Consider the following 20,045-nt stretch of genomic DNA (forward strand, 5'->3'; position numbering starts at 1 on the left):
ACAAGATGACAATGCAATCCAAGAAACGCCACCCGATGGTCTCGACAGAAACGTGTCAGAACCCGTCTACCACTTCCCTCGTGGTGGTGGTTGACTGTCTCACTCCCTCGTTTGCCAAGTACCGAAAGGCGAATCTTACACGTAGGAGGCAAACCAGAAGAAGTACCTGATTAACAAGGACAAAGCACGTGGTCCAACATCCACCCACATCCCCCCCCAACCCCAAAGGCGACTTCCTGAGAAAAAGAAACAAGAAACCCTTCACATCCCTCACCTACTCCAACGGCGCCTTCCTGACGAAGTGTGTACAAGTGACCGGTACCTGTTGCAGAGAGGGTGAGAGGGAGATGGGCAAGGCCAAGAGCATCGGCGAGGTGGCCGTGGATGATCTGGTGGAGGCGGGTCTGTCCAGGGAAGCCGCCGCCGAGCTCCACCGGGCGCTCCGGGAGTCGCTGGCCCGGGCCCGGCGGCCCTGGGCGCCGGCGCCGGGGCTCGACCCGAGGGAGGTGTGGAGGGAGCTGGCGGGCGCCGGGGCGCTGAAGCCGTCGCACCCGCACAGGGTGCATCAGCTGGTGTACTACTCGGTGTACTCCGAGTGGGACGCCCCCGCTCGGGGCCCTCCTCCCTACTGGTTCCCTTCTCTGTAATGAGCCTTCTCTTTGTACTTCTTTGCACCGTTCTCTGTTTTTGTCCTTCTGTCGTCCGTTTTGGGGATTCTTCTTGTTTTTGTCCTTGTCGGGTTCTTAGCATGGACGAGGTAGGGTCGATGTTGAGAGGGAGTGTCTGAAAATGTGCTTTTGGTGGTGCTTGGCGCTTTTTTGTTGAAATGGCGGCTAGTTGGTTGACAGAAGTAGAATGAGCCTGGACACACTCTAAAGAGGTAACGCGGAGAATGTCTATGAAGGAAAAGGGACACTGAGTTTCCATGGAGCGGGTCTTTGATCTGGTCCGCATTTGTGAATTGCCTAAACTATGATGAAAAAGGCAACAGCTGGTATTTCGCATGTATCGGGCGTCGATGATGCGAATGGCCTAATTTCATTGCATTTCTATCTAAGGGACATAAGTGAATGTGCTAGTTCTGCATTAAGATTGATCCCATTGTTTGTTCAAATCCTTCCAGATGACTTAGTTGTGCCATTTGCTGACTTAGTGGTGATATGTATGATTGGCTGAGGTTCTGGTGAATATTTGCCGCAAAGCTTTCATGTGCTGCTCTCAGAATAGTAGTATTTTTGCATTCAACTCTAAACCGATGCAGTATTCCTTTCTTGACAGATCCCAGTCAAAACAAACAAACTTGGGACGAATTATGGAATTGCATGGCGCAAAGCTTCTGGGGTCATCATACAAGGATCCCATAACGAGCTTTAGCCTTTTTCAGAAATTCTCTGTGGAGCATCCGGAGGTAAGTAGGTTTCATGTACTGGAAAGAGCCCACTTAATTTGTTCTCCCCTAGATATTGCCATAGTGCCTAGCTACTTTCTACACTCATAGTTAATTGGATTTTTTTGCCTGATTCCAGGTCTACTGGTCGATAATTCTTAATGAACTCTCAATTTCATTTCGACATCCCCCGAGGTGCATTCTTGACACAAGTGACAAATCAAAGCCCCGTGGTACGTGGCTTCCAGGTGCGGTATTTAACATAGCCGAATGCTGTTTATCACCCTCACGGCAACTGAGGAAAGGGGATGACAGTATAGCGTTAGTATGGAGAGATGAAGGCTTTGATCATATGAGTGTTAACCATATGACACTAAAAGAGCTTCGTGAACAAGTAATGTATGCTCTTCCTCTGATGCTAGTGCATTTTGCTCCTGTTAGAGGTCGATGATTGCAAAAGCTATGCTTACCTTTTACTGAAGTTCTCAGACAATGAAATTAGGTCATGGTTTTGATATCAATGCCAGCCCGAAATTGCTAATTGTTGAAGCATATCGTACTTCTACCTGAACATCCAAACTTATGTGAGTGCTCACGCAGCCTCTGTGATGTAAGGGATCGGTGGCAAGTTAACCAGTTTTCACTTTACTTTTCAAATCATTTTCCTATTTTTTTTTAGCATCATGCTTGACAACGATGACCACAGTAACCACATCAATAGGTTCGAAGCCTTTTCCAATTAAGTAGATCGCCTTCACTATCCTTGCACCATTGGCCATGTTTGAACTATTGCTGTGTAAAAACTAGTAAATCTTGCTGGTCCATTTTCACTTCGATGTTCCTAACAGAAATAGAAATGCAAGCAGGTTGGTGGCGAATGCTCTGGATGCGACATTCTCAAAGGGAGACGCCATTGCAATCGACATGCCAATGACAGTCCATGCTGTTATCATATATTTGGCGATAGTACTCGGAGGATTTGTTGTTGTATCGATAGCTGACAGTTTTGCACCCAAGGAAATTGCAAGCCGTTTGCACATTTCAAAGGCAAAAGGAATCTTTACTCAGGTGATCTCTCATTTTTGTGAGTTATCAAGTTATCCGTAAATGCGCCATGGAACTTTGCTTAAAACTTCTGAGTTTTGACTTGTTATCGTTAACAAGAGCTGAAGCAGAGGGAAGTAGTTATAGCTTATGACGAAGTTACACCTATTGATATTTATATAGGATATTTCATTACAGTTGAAATGCATGACTTAACCGTGGCAATCTCTTTAAATATTCCGTTGGTATATGTACGTGACCCTATTGCTTTATTAGTCTTTATGCTAAAAGCTTGCTTTTTCTTTGGGGGTAAAAAAGAAGCTTGCTTTCACTAGGCGATATATCACCTAAATTAAATTTTATTTTTTAGAGTGGTTGCTGGTTCAAATTTTTCTATATTGTTTAAGCATTGTTTAGATAAAATTTTGGGTTAATACCACGAAAAAACCTGTATACATTTGTGATAGATTTACCCCAAACTATTTTTTGACCATAAAAAACCCCAGCTGGTATATACGTGACAATTTTACCCCGAACTATTTTTGACCACTAAAAACCCCAAGGATAGTACTTGTGACAATTTTACCAACTATTTTTTGACCACTAAAACCGGCTATACGCTTTGCACAATTTTACCCGAACTAATTTTTTAATATTATTTTTTTATTTTTCGAATTTTTAGTTTTTCTTTTCTTTTCTTTTTCCTTTCCTTTTCTTTTTTCTTTCCTTCATCTTCATTGGACCAACAATGGATTGTTATATTGTAATTGATACCACAATAACGTGACACGTAACATAAATGCTACATTTTGACCCAAAAAAAAACATAAACGCTAAATGAAAGACTTTCTTTTATATGCATGAATTTTAAATGCCAATCACTTTTCTACACGTTTAAATGTCTCGCGAAAAAGGCATTACATTGTTGTCGTGTCTTTCTTATTTTTGGGTGCAAGTGGATAGAGCAAGCGATAAGGTCAACGTAGGCTTGTTACCTAAGCTTGGAGTACGGCTAATCAACAATTTATATACGTCTTGCTTGCCAATTTAATTTAACAGATTAATTTACAAAATTAAAAATTTTCAGCTCACACGAATTTCATACTTCTTCTATGAGTTAATCACATTACTACATAAACCATAAATCATCCTTCATCTGTTTCAGGATTTTATACAAAGAGGAGGCCGGAAGTTTCCATTGTATAGGTAAGTCGGTCACTTCATTTCTTCTTTTGTAGTGACTTTTTTTTTTTAATAAGGAACTCATTCATTAAAGAAGATGAAAATGGAGAAGAAACGGATCACACATGTCTGACAGTCTCATTCCACCTTTTCCTTAAGAGTTCTAGTTGCCATATTATCTCGCTTGTCATATTTGGCTTTACCCTGATATTAATTGTTTATCTTGTGACATTTACTCAATTTATTTACTGTTCAAGTCCCCTAGGGAGAGGACTGGAAGGTGAATATTCTGTGACCCAAACTAATAGCGGGTATTCTTCTCCATCCCTTGCAGTCGAGTTGTAGAAGCTAATGCAGCGAAAATAATTGTGCTCCCTGTGGTTGGAGATGGCGTGGGCGTCAAGTTGAGAGAGCAAGACATGTCCTGGAAAGCTTTTCTTAGTAAAGTGGATCATATTCCAAGGTATCACTAACATCTATATTTCCTAATATTTCCACGAAAAGAATATCGAGCGCAATAGGAAAGCCTATTGTTAGCTATCCTTGAAGTTTTTAAAAAACATTGTCATTAGTTCAAAAATCTTTTAAGTGGCCATGAACTTGTGATCGTCCAGCAACAAGATGTGATGTGCACAGAAGTGTGATTCCCGTTCCTAACTTTCTGCAGAAGGCATTGCTACCCAGTCTTTTACCAAAGCGCCGAGTCTGTGACAAATATTCTCTTTTCTTCCGGAACTACAGGTAGTGTAAGTTGAGGATAGTGCCTTGTTTATACCTGACTGCAAGAATTAAATGATGTAATTCCTTCCCGTGAATAATTAGGAGAACCAAAAGCGATACCCTGGACTCAACTTTCACCTATCCGATGCGCCGCTGATTCATGGGCTCATATAGATGCTCGAACTGGAGATGTGTTCTGCTGGCCTACAAACTTAGGGTGGGTCATGGGACCGATTTTACTCTACTCTTGCTTTCTAGCCAGTGCAACCCTTGCTCTTTACCACGGATCTCCACTCGGACGTGATTTTGGAAAATTTGTTCAGGTGACACCTGCAGTCCATGCATTTACTTTTATTTTGCATAGATTATCTCTTTTTCTTTGTTCTCATGAGGAAACACATACAAGGCCATACTAAATTGTTGCAAACTAGATTAATTGTTGATTCTGTACTTAGTGGGAAAGCGTGAAACAGTAAAATTATCTGATTACTTGCTTGGACATCTATATTAATATATTATAACAAAGTTTTCTCTAAGGATTGCCTCCAAGTGTGCCATTTAAGATTGTAGATCGCTAGAATTGGACTCTCATTGCATGGTTTTGGTGCTTTCTCCACAAAAGTAAAATAACATATACTTGCATTGCTCGTAACTGTGGTCTTGATAAAGTAATGGCAGGTGTGCCCCCTCATCTTTCTCCTCTCTCTTCATTATTTTGCTATTTAATTATAACTCGCTGTATTTTAAGAATATTTTTTATCTTAGCATAATAACATAATTTCGAGTTTTTTCAATAGTAGTTGGTAGACAAAAGCTTTTATCATTTATATACATTTTAGAGATAGTATAATATCCACAATATAAAATTTTTTACATTATGCTTGTGGATGTATTTTTACATTGATCAGTTTCTTTGCACTCTGATAACTTAGTTGTATGTATACCTCTTATAACTGATGATATGTTGTAATAATAAGTTGTATTGAAGCTAAAGTATTTCATGCTCCAATTTAAACTATATTTTTGTGTGACAATCCACACAATGCGCGGGAATACTTTTTCGTTTTTATAGGCAATATTAGCTGCTTGAGATTAAAACTTCTTGTTGGGCGCTACAGGTGTCACTTGTAAAGATAGTAACTGGACTTTCTCTCCTGTTTCTGCATTTGTTTCAGGATGCCGGAGTGACCATTTTGGGCACTGTACCAAGTTTAGTAAAAACGTGGAAGAGTACACAGTGTATGGAAGGACTTGACTGGACAAAGATCAGGTATTTTTTTTTTTAATTGAATTGGTCACATGATCATTGATAATGTTTTGTAAAGAAGTAACGAGATCAGGTAGTGGTTCAGGTCATTTGGCTCCACAGGGGAAACATCCAATGTCGATGATGACCTCTGGCTTTCTTCAAAATCCTTCTATAGCCCCATTATCGAGTGTTGTGGTGGCTCGGAACTCTCGTCAGCTTACGTTCAAGGAAATCATCTGCAGCCTCAAGCTTTTGGTGCATTTAGCAATGCTTCCATGACGACCGGCTTTGTCATCCTGGATGACCATGGAGTTCCTCATGTAAGAGTTTCTCAAATGAAAGAGGTTCTTTGTTATAGGGACGTACACCAACCGTGTTTAGTTTAAAAGAAGCTAATTGAATTTAGTCTAAGACCTTGATCTCATTTAGCCCTTCCTGGTAGTCCTTGAACATATTTCTCGGGGCATTGGACGTGAGAGTACTTCACAAATCACAGGTGACTGACTTGTCTATAATTTAGATATGTAGTACAGGACTCGGCGTATAAATCAACTGAGAAACCTAATAACTTGGAAATGCAAAATTTAAGCCAAATGAGATCACTCTTAAGTGCAATTTCCCACGGTTCTCTTAGACATTCTACCGTTGTATGTCAAATATGGGTATTCTTCCAGATTCTAGTTTCCTGGCTTGAAAAGTTGTCGGTTTACAAAGTAGATGTAACATGTTTCATGTAGTGCGACGTATCCACTCACCAGAGTCAGAGTGGCATTGGCCTTGCAGTAGTTCAAAGTGTAAGCAAATGGTTTATGCTGTTGACTTAGTAGCCTCTCCTGATCTTGCTCAAACATTCTCTGCCTTTTGTTTTAAAAATTTATCATCAGTGTGTCAAGTAGGTCCTTCACCGAGTAGTCTTAATTGCAGGTTTCACAGGGCAGGAAACTGCTTCGAATTTATATTTTTAGGAGTACATATTTTATGAACCGTTTAATCCCCTTTATGGTACAAAATTAATTTCCTGTCTCACTGTCTACAGCCAGATGATCTACCTTGTGCTGGCGAAGTGGGATTGTTCCCTGTTTATATGGGCGCAACTGATAGGCTGCTCAATGCGGATCACGAGGAAGTTTACTTCAAGGGAATGCCAACATACAAAGGGGTGGTACGCCATTTATCGAATAGTCACGGCTTATTTATGCCATTTATCCTCTCTAAATACGGGTGTTTTGTCGCTACTGGAGATTTATGCTTAGTAAATTTAGTAGATCAATAGAAGAAATACGGCATAAATAGTTCATGCAAACTTGCAGCAACTGAGGAGACATGGAGACATCATTAAGAGAACTGTTGGAGGGTACTATGTCGTGCAAGGGAGGGCCGATGACACGATGAATCTTGGTGGCATTAAGGTATGACGCTTTTAAATTTCAGTCTTTATGTAAATGTCTGAAAAGTACTTAAAAACATCTTTGTCATGATGCCGGTGATATATATGACATAGTGGTTAAAGGAAAATTAGCTACGAGCTCAAAATGGATTACTTTGTCAAGCTTGCAACTTCCACCTAAAACCCTCGCTGTTCTATGAATTTACAAATTTGTTTTCCTCTTCTAATGGTGGACCATTTAATATTGCAGACTAGTTCTGTTGAGATTGAGCGCGTCTGTGATAGAGCAGATGAATCTATACTAGAGACCGCTGCGATAAGTGTAGCACCGCCCACTAGCGGTCCAGAACAGTTGGTTGTTCTCGTGGTGCTCAAGAAGGGGTATGAGGCCGAACCGAACAATCTGAAGATGAAATTCTCGAAGGCCATCCAGGGAAACCTCAACCCTTTGTTTAAGGTTTGATCCTTGAGATGTTAATGCTGATGCATCAGTACATTTTGAAGCTGCTCATGCTTTTTTTTTTTTGTGAAGTAAATTAAGATCAAACTCATTGAATGGTCACAACGTTATTGTTAAACATCTAATATGAAGAAGAAGAATTTAAGCAGCGAAAGATCGTCTTTTATCTTTCGTCCAACACATTCGTTTCATCTTTAACATACACGAGGATCACTAACTGGAATGTCTCAATTGATACAGGTAAGCTATGTCAAGATTGTTGCCGAGTTCCCTCGAACGGCTTCTAACAAGCTACTGAGGAGAGTGTTGAGGGATCAGATGCGACAACAGCTCTTCGTGCAGAGCAAGTTGTAGAGGCGAATGGGGAGTGTTGTCCTATGTTCTCGCCGTGATTGTCGATGTGCAGGTTTCTGATTCTGAACTCCAACTATCAATATCTGCTTGTGAGATATAAATCGGGTCGACGGAAGATTTATGAGGTTCATAAGTCGGAATAAGCAGCACCATCTGATTGGAATTCAGTACACTTGTCTTTTCAATTACAATAACACATCATATTGTTCAAACTGAAAATACAAAGCTATTGCTGTGCTGGGAATCGAGTTGAAGTTCATTCGCTGTGAAGTCTTTCCTCACACGGGATTTGTTAATGAGGGCCCGGGATACTTATTAAGCGTACTCAATACGAAATATTTCGATTTCCTAAACTTTAATTATACATTACATGTGAATGAGGCAAGATATATGAACCGACGACTTACAATCGAATTCAATTCCCATAAAGATATTATCCACGTGTTCCTATAAGATCGAAGACAAAAGGAAAGATAGAGAGAGAAACTTTTCGATACACGACGCACCGTGACTGACCCACCATGCCGTCGCGATCTGGACCGCCGACAACCCGATTTTAGATCGTTCGAAATTCAATTATCAATGCATGCATATGTCCAACCGTTCCCTTCATTGCTCGATGTGACCATGCTTTGTCCCGGTCCTCTTCGCCGACGGAAAAGACAATGCGGAAGAAGATGGACCAAATGACGAGGACGTGCATGAAACCGCTTTTGGGGGGAGGGGACCACCATCGGTGTCGCATTTGTCTTCGTTGCAATGCGGAAAGCAATGGTCGGTTTGCGTGTTCTATTCGAAGTTTTTGATTGCGCCATTATTGGAGCGGGAGCGCAGGAGAAAGCGATTGGATAGGAGGTTACGAGACGATGCCGGTGAGCAGTGACAGGGGGAGCCACCGGGCCGTGCCGCCCCACGTGCCGGGTCCGGCCGATCGGGGACCCTTTTTTCACCGGAGACAAATTCAAAAAGATTCTTCAAGATTGCCAAACACGGTCTTGTCAAGAAAGAAAGGGAGGTTTCAAACATCCATACATGCACATTACTCAGAACTTGCATACAATACCATTACCACCAGCATCATCATCATCATCATCAAGAAGGAACTGAGGAAACAATTTGACTATTACTTACAGGCGTTTCCTGGCTAGAGACAATCCTGTTCACAACCGCACATAAGCCATCCATGTCCAAACGTTTGTCAAGATCAAAAAACCAGTAAACAGAAAAGAAAGGAAAATCTCCCGATTTGGACCGTGACCAAAATTGCACGCCCTAAACTTCGACGCAGCACCCGGTTCGGGCGAACCCGGAGAACTTCTCGGGCACGTCGATCTTCTCCAATTTACCGTTCTGCCCCTGCGCCACGTAGAACCCCTGCGGCGCCCCCTCGTACTCCGACCCCACGACCAGGGTCCGCCCTCCTCCGCCGCCGAGGTCGACCCGGCACGTCCCGGCCCGGACCGCCGCGTCCGAGTCGGCCCAATTGAACGCCCTCCCGTCGCCCCCCACCGCGGCGCACGAGCTCGGGCACCGCCCCGGCTCCCACACACCCTCCGCCCGCCGCCACTCCCCCGTCCCGAACTCGTACACCTCCGCGCTCCCATCGAACCCGCCCTGGTCCTCCGTCCCGTACCCGCTGACCACCCAGAAGCACCGCCCCCCCGCCGCCACCATCCCCTCGCACTCGTCCCGGCCGCGGCTCATCGGGGCCAGCTCCGCCCACTCGTCCCTCCCCACGTCGTACGCCCACGCGGACCGCAGGGCGTTCTTGCCCTCGTCGTGGCCCCCGGCCACGTACACGCGCCCGCCGTGCGCGCCGACGGCGAAGAACGACGTCGTCCGGGGCATCGACGCGCCCCGCCGCCACCGCCGCGCCGCGAAGTCGTACACGAAGACGTCGGCCACCGGCTCGTACCTCGCCGGGTGCCACCCTCCGAGGGCCACCAGCTCGCCGTCGCAGCTCGCGAGGCGGCAGAACAGCGGCAGCCCGTCCGGGTAGTCCGGAACCGGGTCGAGCAGGTCCCAGGTCCCGGCCTCCGGGTCGAAGACGGTGATGGCGTAGGCGGGCGGTCCGACCGGCTTGCGCCCGCCCGGCGGGAGCTGACTCGGGAGGGCCTGGACCAGGCAGGCGAGCTTGCGGGTGTGCCCGAGCTTCCGCCGGAGATGGTAGAAATCTCGGCTCCGGAGGAGGTGGCGCCACCGGCGGCAGACGGCGGAAGCGCCTCGCTGGGAGGTGTGCGGCAGCCGCGAGAGGCATTCGAGGCTGAGTTCGTCCGGAAAACCCGGGATCAACTCAGAGAAATGACAGGCTTCCATTTTGCGAAGAGGTGTTCGCTTTGGAAATTGGAGTGTTTGTGGGCAGATGATAGAGTGCGTCTTAGGAATCTGAGCCTCGTCATGGAGGTGCTTTGTACATATATATATATATATAGAGAGAGACACTCAAGTCGAACCTTAAAATGTGCCTAAATGGCCACACCTCGAGCACGAGGCGTGAAAACAAGTTGGGTTATTGCCAGATTCGGGCATAAGAAAAAGATACTGACCTAACAAGGGGACTACACTGAGGCGTGCCCGCCTGAAAACACAAATCAATATTTGTTGTACTTATTTCTTAGTTTTCTACTATTGCAAAGTTTTTGTATATTTAAATATATGCCCACAAATTTTCGTAGTTTGTAGTTTCCTCCTACTTAACTTCGAGGTTATGAGAAGCACGTGAGCTCTAGTGGACCTTAGGGACTCGAGAGTGGTTGAAAGTTAAAGCGATCAGTGGGCAAACAGCCCACTCAATTCGCCTAGGATCAAAAAAGCAAATGGGTTATAGAGGAGTGCAGCGTAACGGTACGAACTCCGTTCGTTTCGCAGAAAATATGACGTTTCTGAAAAATATTTTTCAAGAAGTCATTTTCTAGGAAAATGACCATATTTTCCGATGTTCGACTGAAACATGAAAAAGACCCGGAAAATATTTTCCTTCTTTCGGTATGGAAAATCTTATTTGATTTTCGTCCTTGCACCTTTTTAAATAATTTTTTAATTTTTAAATATTTATATTTTTTTTCTTTTGTTTTTTTTTTCTTTTCTTCTTTTTCTACAAATCGCTGGCCACCGCGACGGCCGGCGACCGGCCACAGGCTAGGCTCGGCCTTGCTCGCCCAAGGCCGGCGACCTCGAACGAGGCCGAGCCCCACCTGTCCAACCTCGCTCACCCGAGGCCAGCGAGCTTTGGCGTGGCCTAGCCTCGCCTCGCCGGCGTTGATCGAGGCCTTGCTCGAGCTCGCCGGCCTTGGGCGAGCGAGGCCTCGCCTGAGGCCGACGATCGGCCGGAGAAGAAGGTCCAAAAAAATAAAAGATAAAAGAAAGATAAAAATGATAATTAAAAAATAATTAGAATTAGAATTTTTAAAAAAATAAAATTAAAATAATTAAAATGAATGGTGAAAGAATGAGGGGAAATGAGGAAAATATTTTCCATACTTTTGAAAGTGTTTTGTCCATTGAGGGAAAATGTTTTCCATCATTAGTTTATTTTCTGTAAAACGAACACTAGAAAACCCGAAAAATATTTTTTCGAAAGTTATTTTTCGTGAAACGAACGGAGCCTAGGAGTATGTACATTTTTTTGGCTAAATCTAGGTTGTTAATGAAAGAGAATCGCAGTCCTTGATTAAAGAGGAGTCGAAATTGATTGTGCGTATGTTTTTGGGCTTCGTTTTCTGTACCAACTTCAACCTATTCTATGATAGTTTAGACAATCCAAACCCTGCTCTACATAGGTGTATATTTGAGCTAAGGATAGATCCATGACCATTAAACCACCTTAATTTGGACATTATATCATTATTTATAGGATCAATACCACAAAAAACCCTAAACTGGTACACCTGTAACAAATTTACCACAAACTAATTTTTTAACCATCAAAAACCCCAAACTAATACATTTGTGACAAATTTACCCTTCCGTTAGTTTCTGTTAAATTTTATCGTTAAATTGCTGAGTTAGATGACACGTAACAATTAATGAGTGTACCAGTTTAGGATTTTACCATTTTTTTCTCACATATTTATCAATTTACGTTTTTTCGTAGCATTAATCCAATTTAACGGATGATAAATTCGTCACAGGTATACCGATTTGGGGTTTTTAGTGATAAAAAAATTAGTTTAGAGTAAATTTGTCACAGATCTACCAGTTTGAAGTTTTTGGTAGTCAAAAAATTAGTTTGAGGTAAATTTATCATAGGTGTCCTAGTTTGGGGTTTTGCAATGGTATCAACCCTTATTTATATTCCCTCTCGCTTGATTTTCTTCTTCATATACTTTACTATCTCAAGAAGCTGGATAATCCACATGCCCGAATTAATTTTATCAAATGTAACCATTCAGATAGGTGGTAATTAGAATTTTTATATTTTACTTTTTATTCTCGCACACACTTGACGGAAACCTCAAAGTCTTTTTCCGAGGAGTGACGAACTGTGCACAGATATGCCCAGGTTGTAAGTGAGATTAAGGTCACTGGCTCGAAAGACAAAGGTACTGCGTATGTGAATGACTAAGGCACACCAAAAGTTGCCATTAATTCAGAGTGGTTTATGAAAAATAGTAAGTCAAAATTCGACCCAGCAACTCTACTCTCTCTTATCTTATAGTTTTTGGCCTCTTAGGGCGTCCGTGATAAACATTCCGTTTCTTTATTTTTTTTTGGTTCATGGGAAAAAGTTTGGAATAGAAATCCGTTTCGTAACGCAATTTTATTTTTCAATTTCTGGAACAAATTTTGATTTTAGAAATATGTTTGGAACATAAATGAGAACTAATTTTTTTTTACTTTTCTATTTCTAGAAAAGAAATGAGAGATAAAAACTCTTCTTATCGCTCATCCTTGCTACTAGCTGGACGCCTACCCGCCGCTCGCCGTTCACCTCCCACCACCGTCCTACGCCGTTCGCTGCCGCCTACCGATCGCCTCCAGCCGTCCGCTGTCGTCTACCGTCCTTCGCCGCCGTCCACCCCCTGCTGCCACCTGTTGTCCTCCGCCGTTCGCCTCCTACCGCCGTTTGCCGTCCTCTGCCGCCCGCTGATCACCTAGGAGGAAGAAATTTTGTGTTGTTATCAAACGAATTTCTGTTTCGAAAACATAAATTTTGTATCGTTATCAAACGCATATTTTTGCTCGGAAACTCGTCCATGAAATAAAAATTAAAAAAATCAATTTTTTAAACAGAATAGTTATCATTCGCGCTTTACTTTTCATTCTTACCCATTTTTTTCCGTGGGAAGGTGTTTAAAATTTCATGAGAAGAAGGGTTCTTATTTATTAGGAATATTTTTAAAACTTCTCTTCCATAAATTGCGGTATGAAAAGTCCACGGAATTGCGTCTAGGGATAAAAAGGATAAGAGATGGGCAAAAGTGTTCAGATTTGACAAAAAGATAAAGTACTTGAAAAATAGATAATTTAATTGTAAGGTCGTCGTCACTAGGCAAGCATTTCCCCATAAAGCGCCCCCTATTGCTTAGATAAGGAAATTTTCACGTGAGATAAACGTTCACGTCACACTACAAAATCCAAATCGATCTTATTTGATCCGACAAGTCCACCGTGTGATGTGCCAAGTAATTTCATAAACATGTGGACTTTGTAGAGTCCTTATCACAATTCGTTCACATTGAGAGCGACACCGGGTGCGGCCGCCGGGCCAGCCCCCGGCATGGCGTGGCCCGACATGCATGGGCACGGCCCGCCGACGAAGTATAGTTACGGAATATCAAATTTCAAATATTATTAGTATATTGTATTTTTAACGTATCATTTACTGTCTTAGTTAACCTAAAATATTATTCTATTTCCATTTTTTTATTGATTATCGCAGTATATAAACTCAACTTATCATTACTATTTTGTTTTTTTTTTGGTCAGAACTTATCATTACTATATTTTGGATTTTTATTCAAAAAAGATAGATTTTTATAGTTAATTCAAAAAAGGGCTCGGCCCAACCGTGCTCGTGCTCGTGCTCGTGCCGGCTCACGGTGGCAACTCCCGAGTGAGATTCGAAATCAATGAAGCGTTCCTTGAACATAAAAAATTTCGTCCCCTTAATTCACTTATAATTTAACAAACATTAAGGTAGCAATCCCTGGACGAACGTATTAGGATTAATTTGCTTCGCGTTCCCGACAGATGTTTCACGAGAGAATGATCTCTCTTGATTTTCAATCTCAAACTCCCTTGGGATTCTCTTGCACGCCCGCTTCCGACACATGTTCCCCGAGAGAATCGTCTCTCTTTTGGTTTTTCATTCTCAAACTCCCTCGTGATTTCGTATCCTCATCCCCACTTCTTCGGCTCAAAACGGGTGCTCTTCGAAAGTGTCTTCTCGATTTGCTTTGAGTACAAGAACTTCTCACACGCATTCGCACGATCAAAGATGACGATGTTTGTGTGCCTTTATCATCCTGAAATCGGGGGTGGAACCCTTCACGGGTGACGCCATCTCCCTTTTCAAATTTATTTAATTTTATCTTTTTCTATTCGTTTCCCTATTGGCAAGAAGACGTTTTTAAGAATAAGGGATGCGTCTGAGAATCCTTGTGGAGGAGGACATGTGACGAAACTTCGCGCACGCGCGACTTTCCCAAGCTCCTAATGGTAGAAATGGTATTAACCTGCTGATTGAAATCATTATATTATTCGGTACACAAGTGCAAGTTGGCTAATGCCAAGTTGAGTAAATTCTAGTCGTGGGGAGTTGTATCATTTGGTCGAGTCGTCTTCAAATTCGGCACATGACTTGAGGAAAACGTTTCGGACTCGACCAAGTTACACGCGAGGAATTTCCTTCTTTCTTTTTCTTTTTTTTGCTCGACAAATACATATTATATTCGGAATCGAACGAATACACAGAGGTACAGGTACATGAGAAAGAGCCTAAATGAAGCCCAAACCGTTTGGAGAAGCTTTAATTAGGCTCGTCAAACGAGTGGATTGGGTCGGGTTGAAAGTAGTTCGGCCCAAATTGACCGGTTTTTATGCAAAACAATTTTAGCGACCCAAATCCGAACCGAGCTTCAATTCTGAGCAATTTTTCTCCTTAAATTGTTGCTTATGAAGAATTTGGCCATTCTATGAACCGGCTCGCCGAATCGATGATGGAGCTTAGGTGCTCATGTCAAGTCGTGGGCTAGGATTTTGCGTGGCACATGAGCAAATTGGAGACATGGGTGAGCGCCGTGCTAACGGACAAAAATAAAAAAGACTTTAGAACCAGGAACCAGTTGGTGCCCAGGCCCATTTTATTGGAATCTTTATTTTAAAATATGAAAGTTGCACCATTTCATTACAACTTATGGTAGTCAAGTGGTCATGTTGCTGCTTGTTCATGTTAAAGATCGTGGTTTGATATTTTATGTGGCCAAATTTTTTTTTTAAAAAGAGTCTTCAAAATCAACCTCAAGGGACTTGGGCACGGGCATCGGGGTCCCCGCCCAACCTCAAGGGACCTGGGCCTAGCCTTGATGGACCCGAGTCGAGCGCCACTTAGTTGGGTGAGGCAATCGAGTACCTAAGCATGGCTGCCAAGGACCTAGGCATGGGCACTAGGGCCCCGAGCCTAGCCTTGAGAGACCTAGTTTCGACCTCCGTGGACTTGGCCATCGAGGAATTGGGTCCAACCTCGATTGACCTAGGCCTACCTCAATAGACCTGGGACGGGCGCCCAAAGATTTAGGGACCTAGGTATGGGCACTGTGATCCTCGGCTGAGCCATGAGGCACCTAGGCCTAGCCTTTGTGGACTTGACACAGGCATCAACTCTTGAGCCCATCCTTGAGGGACCTATGCTCGGCCATTGTGGACTTGGGCTCGGCTACCAAGGAACCAGGCTTGGTCACGATGGACTTGGGCATTGAAGCTAAGTACCCAGGCCCCACCTCAAGCACCTAGGGTCTGGCGCTAGTGCTTGGGCAAGGAAGCTAGGTACCCAAGCACGGGCATGGGCATGGGCAGACAGGTCTTGGGACCGGCCTTAAGGGACTTGGGCCCGGCCTCTATGGATTCGACGCAAACATCGGGTTTCAGGCCTAACTTTGAGGGACTTGGACCAGCCTTTGGTCATATTGGTCCACAATCACATAAGAGCTCAAGCGTCATTGTGACGGAGCTGTCGCTTAATACCAAGATCTGCCACTTTGGGAACGGTGGCAGCCCTAGAGCCAGAGGAGGGGAAGGAGAGCAGCTCGATCCGCGGGCAACCGGAAGTCGAAGAGGTCGGGCAGCAAGAAGGGCATTGCTCTTTGATTAAATAGGTTGGAATTGGGTTCTTTGCAAACCCATTAGACCCATCATTAATTGGGCTTTGCTTTATTAGACTCATTTTAACCCATATTTTAAATTTATGCAACTCATATTTCACCAAACTTTAACGAATACAACTTAAAATATAGGATTTTGCCACCTCTATCTTTTAATTAGAAAAAAAAAGTGAAAAAAATGTACTTCAAAAAGCAAAAAATAAAACTAAAAAAGAAATATGGGAATCAACTTGCTTTCAGACTAAAAACCCTAATCAAGCAAAACAGAGCACCACCAAGTTGAGAATCGACGGGGGCTGATGAGGGGCCATATTCGGAAAAGGCAATAATAAACGTGATGAAACGTTGGATGTTAGATCAAAAGTCACGTACAGTAAAAGTTGTGTATGTTTGATCGGAATCTGTGGAATCTTAAGTAATGTCATGGTAATTGTTCGAAAATGGCATGTTTGAGTCTTTAAGTGTATAAACGAATTAACGAAAAAACTTCTTATTTTGCAATTCCAAGCCCTAACCTCAACTGACCTAGATCAGATCGAATTGTTTCGGTCCATCCAATTATCATTCATTCGTACCAAAGGCCTAGCCCATGAACACCCCGTTGCTACAGTCACCCGTTGTTGATCCACCTCCAATCGCCAGTGTCCCAAGAGAGAGAGAGAGAGAGAGAGAGAGAGAGAGAGAGCTTGATGTCAAGGAGTGTCAATGGTTCTATTTGGATTGGGTTTTCATGACACCCAAAACGAACCGAACCATTTGAGAGGTGCGCATGTTTTGACCCGAATCATGACTCGAACCGATTATGACTTGAACTGAAAACGTGGTTTGAATCGGGTTGGTTCGGTTCGGTTCAAGGTGGTTATGTTACAAATTCATTCTGTTTTTCCTTTTAAGGTTGTTTTGGGCGGCACCTTTCAGTACAATAGAATCAAATTGAGTCGTTCATTCAGGCTTTTGGAGCTCAATTACATTATAGACAGTGCACTGTTGCATCCAGTGGCGGAACAAACTTACTATTATTCAACCTTGTATCAGAAAGATGCTCAGATTAAATCCTTTGAACTGGAATAATATTTTCAACGCATCACGTACTGAGAATGAATATCAAGCAACACCGTGCCACTAAAACCGAACCAATAGTGAATCAAAATTGCGATAAGCAACCGACTCCTTGAACTGGCAAGGTACAATCGCGAACTGGACCCGGTTCCGAACCCCCAAGGCAAGGCCAAGGTAACAGATTGGATGGTAGCGAATCTCTGATCCTGGAAAAAAGTAAAGAGAAGAACTGGTGATGGTGGCTCTGTTTTGCAGTTAAAGCGCGAAAATCACTTCCCTGAAAGGGCAAAAGCCTGATTTGCTTCCAGATAAATCCATCAAATTTACAGCATGGTCCGTCCGAAACATGTCTAGGAAGAAGGAGAGAAACAGCTAAATAAGACAAATCTTTTCAATGTGCCTAGATTTCTTCTATGACTGTAAATGGCATGTCTCAACTATATCAGTCGTCTTCATGGACCTCACCAATGTCCCCCTTGCTGAACTTGAGTATCTTCCTGGACTCGCAGAACCTCATCAAGAAGAACCACCCAATCCCACCCACAGTCATGAGCCCGCTAACCAAGTACACAACCTTTGTGGCATACACCATGATCACCACCAAAAACCCGCACGGCACCAGGCTCAGCACCGCCAGCCACGGCAGGCTAAGCGGGACCCGGTACGGCCTTTTCAGCGCCGGCATCTTCCTCCGCAGCCATAGGAAGGAGGCAAACTCTAGCAGCATCCCCAGGCTGTACAGGAAGTTGGCCGATGATATGATCGAGGTGAAGTTCATGTAGGAGAACCCGAGGGAGATGGCCGAGGACACCACTATCCCCAACCAGGGGGTGTCGAACCATTTGGACCGGACCGCAAAGACCCTCGGCAAGATCCCCAAATCCGCCATGCCCAGGAGCTGGAACGCACTGCTGCTGAGCTGGGCCTCAAAGAGCCCAATCGTCGACAGTACGGCCCCAATCTCAAGCCATATCTTGAGCCACTTCCCGGCGATGATCTCTGCCGCGTCGGCCATGAACCCGGTCTCCCACTGGCTCTGGTCTACCAAGACGGAGCCGGTCACGGCGAAGAGCGGGATCAGGTAGGCCACGCAGGTGAAGATCACGGCCACAAGGAGGGCCACAGGGAAGGTCTTCTGTGGCCTGTCGACTTCCCCCGCCATGGTGCTGACATTGTCCCAAAAGTTGAGGTTCCAAAAGAGGGTGTTGAAGTACAAGTTCCAATCTTTCTTCACCCCCTTTTGCCGCAAGCTAAGCCACCTGCGCCGAAAAAGTATTTTATGCATCATTACATCACTGACATTGAGAAGCGACCAAACTCAGTTACAATTTCAGTACAACGATCGTATGTTACTATAAATAACATGAACTCACCTGTGAGGCTGAATCTTCGGGATCGCGATCGAAGACATGACCAGGAAGGGCATCAGAGAAACGATGCCCAAGACAACGGCGGTGTAGCCCACGATCGTCAGGCCGGTGTAATTCAGGAAGGACAGCATCAATGTAAATATCAGGATCGCGACCTTCCGCGGCCACCCGGATTCGAAGACCGGGAACAGCTTGTCGATGTAGTCGATGCAGAGGACCGGGAAGGAGGCCACGTTGATGACGCCGCTCAGGAACTTCCACGTCCCCATCAGGGAGCCGCAGAGGGGACCGAACGCCCGCTCGGCCCACAGCACGAACCCCCCGTTGCCCGGCAGCGCCGTGGAGAGCTCGGCCGTCACGAGGGCCTCCGGGATGCTCCAGATGAACGGGAAGACCAGGAACCCGACGAGGGCCAGCAGCGGCCCGGCCGCCTTGACCGCCGGCTCCTCGCCGTACGGGCCGCCCGCGACCTCGAAGTAGATGAGGAAGATGAGGGGGATGAGGGTCAGCTTCTTCGCGGTGCCCCCCCTGGCCGCCGCCGGCGGCCCGGCAACGACGGGGAGGCCCGCGGCGGCGTCCGGATCATGAGGGGCCTTCTCCGGCGAAGGTTTCGGGTTCTGCTGCTGGATGTCCGGCTCCATGGAGGGCTCAGAGAGAGAGAAACGGAGATGGGTTTCTAGTTAGAGAAAGTGGGGATGGAGGAGGTTGCTTTCTTTCCGCATCCTCCTCCTCCTCGACCACGACGAAGACAGCGGAAGGGAAACGCAGATGTGAGTTGAATATTTGGAACGTGGCGAAGAAGATCTTTCGTTTCAAGAAACCGAGAAGATATTAGATTGTATCATATGGATCGATGGTGTAAACCGAATCGAAAGCAGAAGAAGACGAATTTGAATAATCAAAACCACAAGAATCTATCCCTCATCCGGCATCTCTTCCGCTGCACCTCACACACGAAGCAAGCTGTTCAGCATAACATATCCAAATCGGAGTAAGAAAGTCAAACCCACGACTCCATTGAAGCAAGAAATCTCCTACGGGAACCCTTAGGAATCGTTTGGTAAGAACCCTTAGGAATTGTTTGCACCAAAATTTGGTCAGGTCGTCGATATGAACGGGGAAGTGAGCAGAGTGCGGGTTATATCATTAAACACATGAGCCATTGTCGACGGGCATGAGAGCTGTTATCGATATTAAAATACATCGACGACGTCGGTATACGGCGATCTATGTTAGCGATAGTTGGCAATGATATCGATTTAAAAGGAGCAATTGATTACCGATTGAGGTACCAATAGAAGGTTGAATACGTAGAGGGCATCATGATACTGGTATGAGTTACCACCGGTGGATGAAGCGACGGAGTTCGGGAAGTCGTGGAGTAAGCAAAACACGATTTTAAGGGGGCAACTGCTCAAAGACAAAATCATGGCATTGTGAGAGCATGGGCACAAGATTTTCGAAGATGAGGGAATATGGCTATAACCGCAAAAGAACCGCTCAGAGATGGCT

General features: G+C 44.5%; 3 protein-coding genes across 3 annotated transcripts; 1 reads left to right on the forward strand and 2 right to left on the reverse strand.

Annotated features, from left to right (window-relative positions):
- The first annotated feature begins 277 nt into the window (after nucleotides 1–277).
- On the forward strand, nucleotides 278–8,053 carry LOC115667035 (probable CoA ligase CCL12). The gene is made up of 14 exons (XM_056320001.1): nucleotides 278–643; nucleotides 1,279–1,408; nucleotides 1,527–1,786; nucleotides 2,254–2,455; nucleotides 3,597–3,637; nucleotides 3,948–4,076; nucleotides 4,281–4,354; nucleotides 4,436–4,656; nucleotides 5,509–5,603; nucleotides 5,686–5,902; nucleotides 6,619–6,744; nucleotides 6,893–6,991; nucleotides 7,220–7,426; nucleotides 7,670–8,053. The coding sequence occupies exons 1-14, from the start codon at nucleotides 348–350 to the stop codon at nucleotides 7,781–7,783; spliced, it is 2,211 nt and encodes a 736-aa protein (XP_056175976.1). The 5' UTR covers nucleotides 278–347; the 3' UTR covers nucleotides 7,784–8,053.
- An 827-nt stretch (nucleotides 8,054–8,880) lies between these two features.
- On the reverse strand, nucleotides 8,881–10,165 carry LOC115664181 (F-box/kelch-repeat protein At2g44130-like). Its single transcript, XM_030586120.2, has one exon. It carries the CDS (start codon nucleotides 10,097–10,099, stop codon nucleotides 9,056–9,058), a length of 1,044 nt encoding a protein of 347 aa, XP_030441980.2. The 5' UTR covers nucleotides 10,100–10,165; the 3' UTR covers nucleotides 8,881–9,055.
- A 7,271-nt stretch (nucleotides 10,166–17,436) lies between these two features.
- LOC115664179 (probable polyamine transporter At3g13620) lies at nucleotides 17,437–19,629 on the reverse strand. The gene is made up of 2 exons (XM_030586119.2): nucleotides 18,537–19,629; nucleotides 17,437–18,422 (listed from the first exon to the last, which is right to left on the reverse strand). Exons 1-2 carry the CDS (start codon nucleotides 19,172–19,174, stop codon nucleotides 17,606–17,608), a joined length of 1,455 nt encoding a protein of 484 aa, XP_030441979.2. The 5' UTR covers nucleotides 19,175–19,629; the 3' UTR covers nucleotides 17,437–17,605.
- Between the last annotated feature and the right edge of the window lie 416 nt (nucleotides 19,630–20,045).

The sequence above is a fragment of the Syzygium oleosum genome, unplaced genomic scaffold (assembly GCF_021117445.2).
Source record: "Syzygium oleosum isolate NSW1041296 unplaced genomic scaffold, Sole_v2.1 Sole_v2.19, whole genome shotgun sequence".
Lineage (NCBI taxonomy): Eukaryota > Viridiplantae > Streptophyta > Magnoliopsida > Myrtales > Myrtaceae > Syzygium > Syzygium oleosum.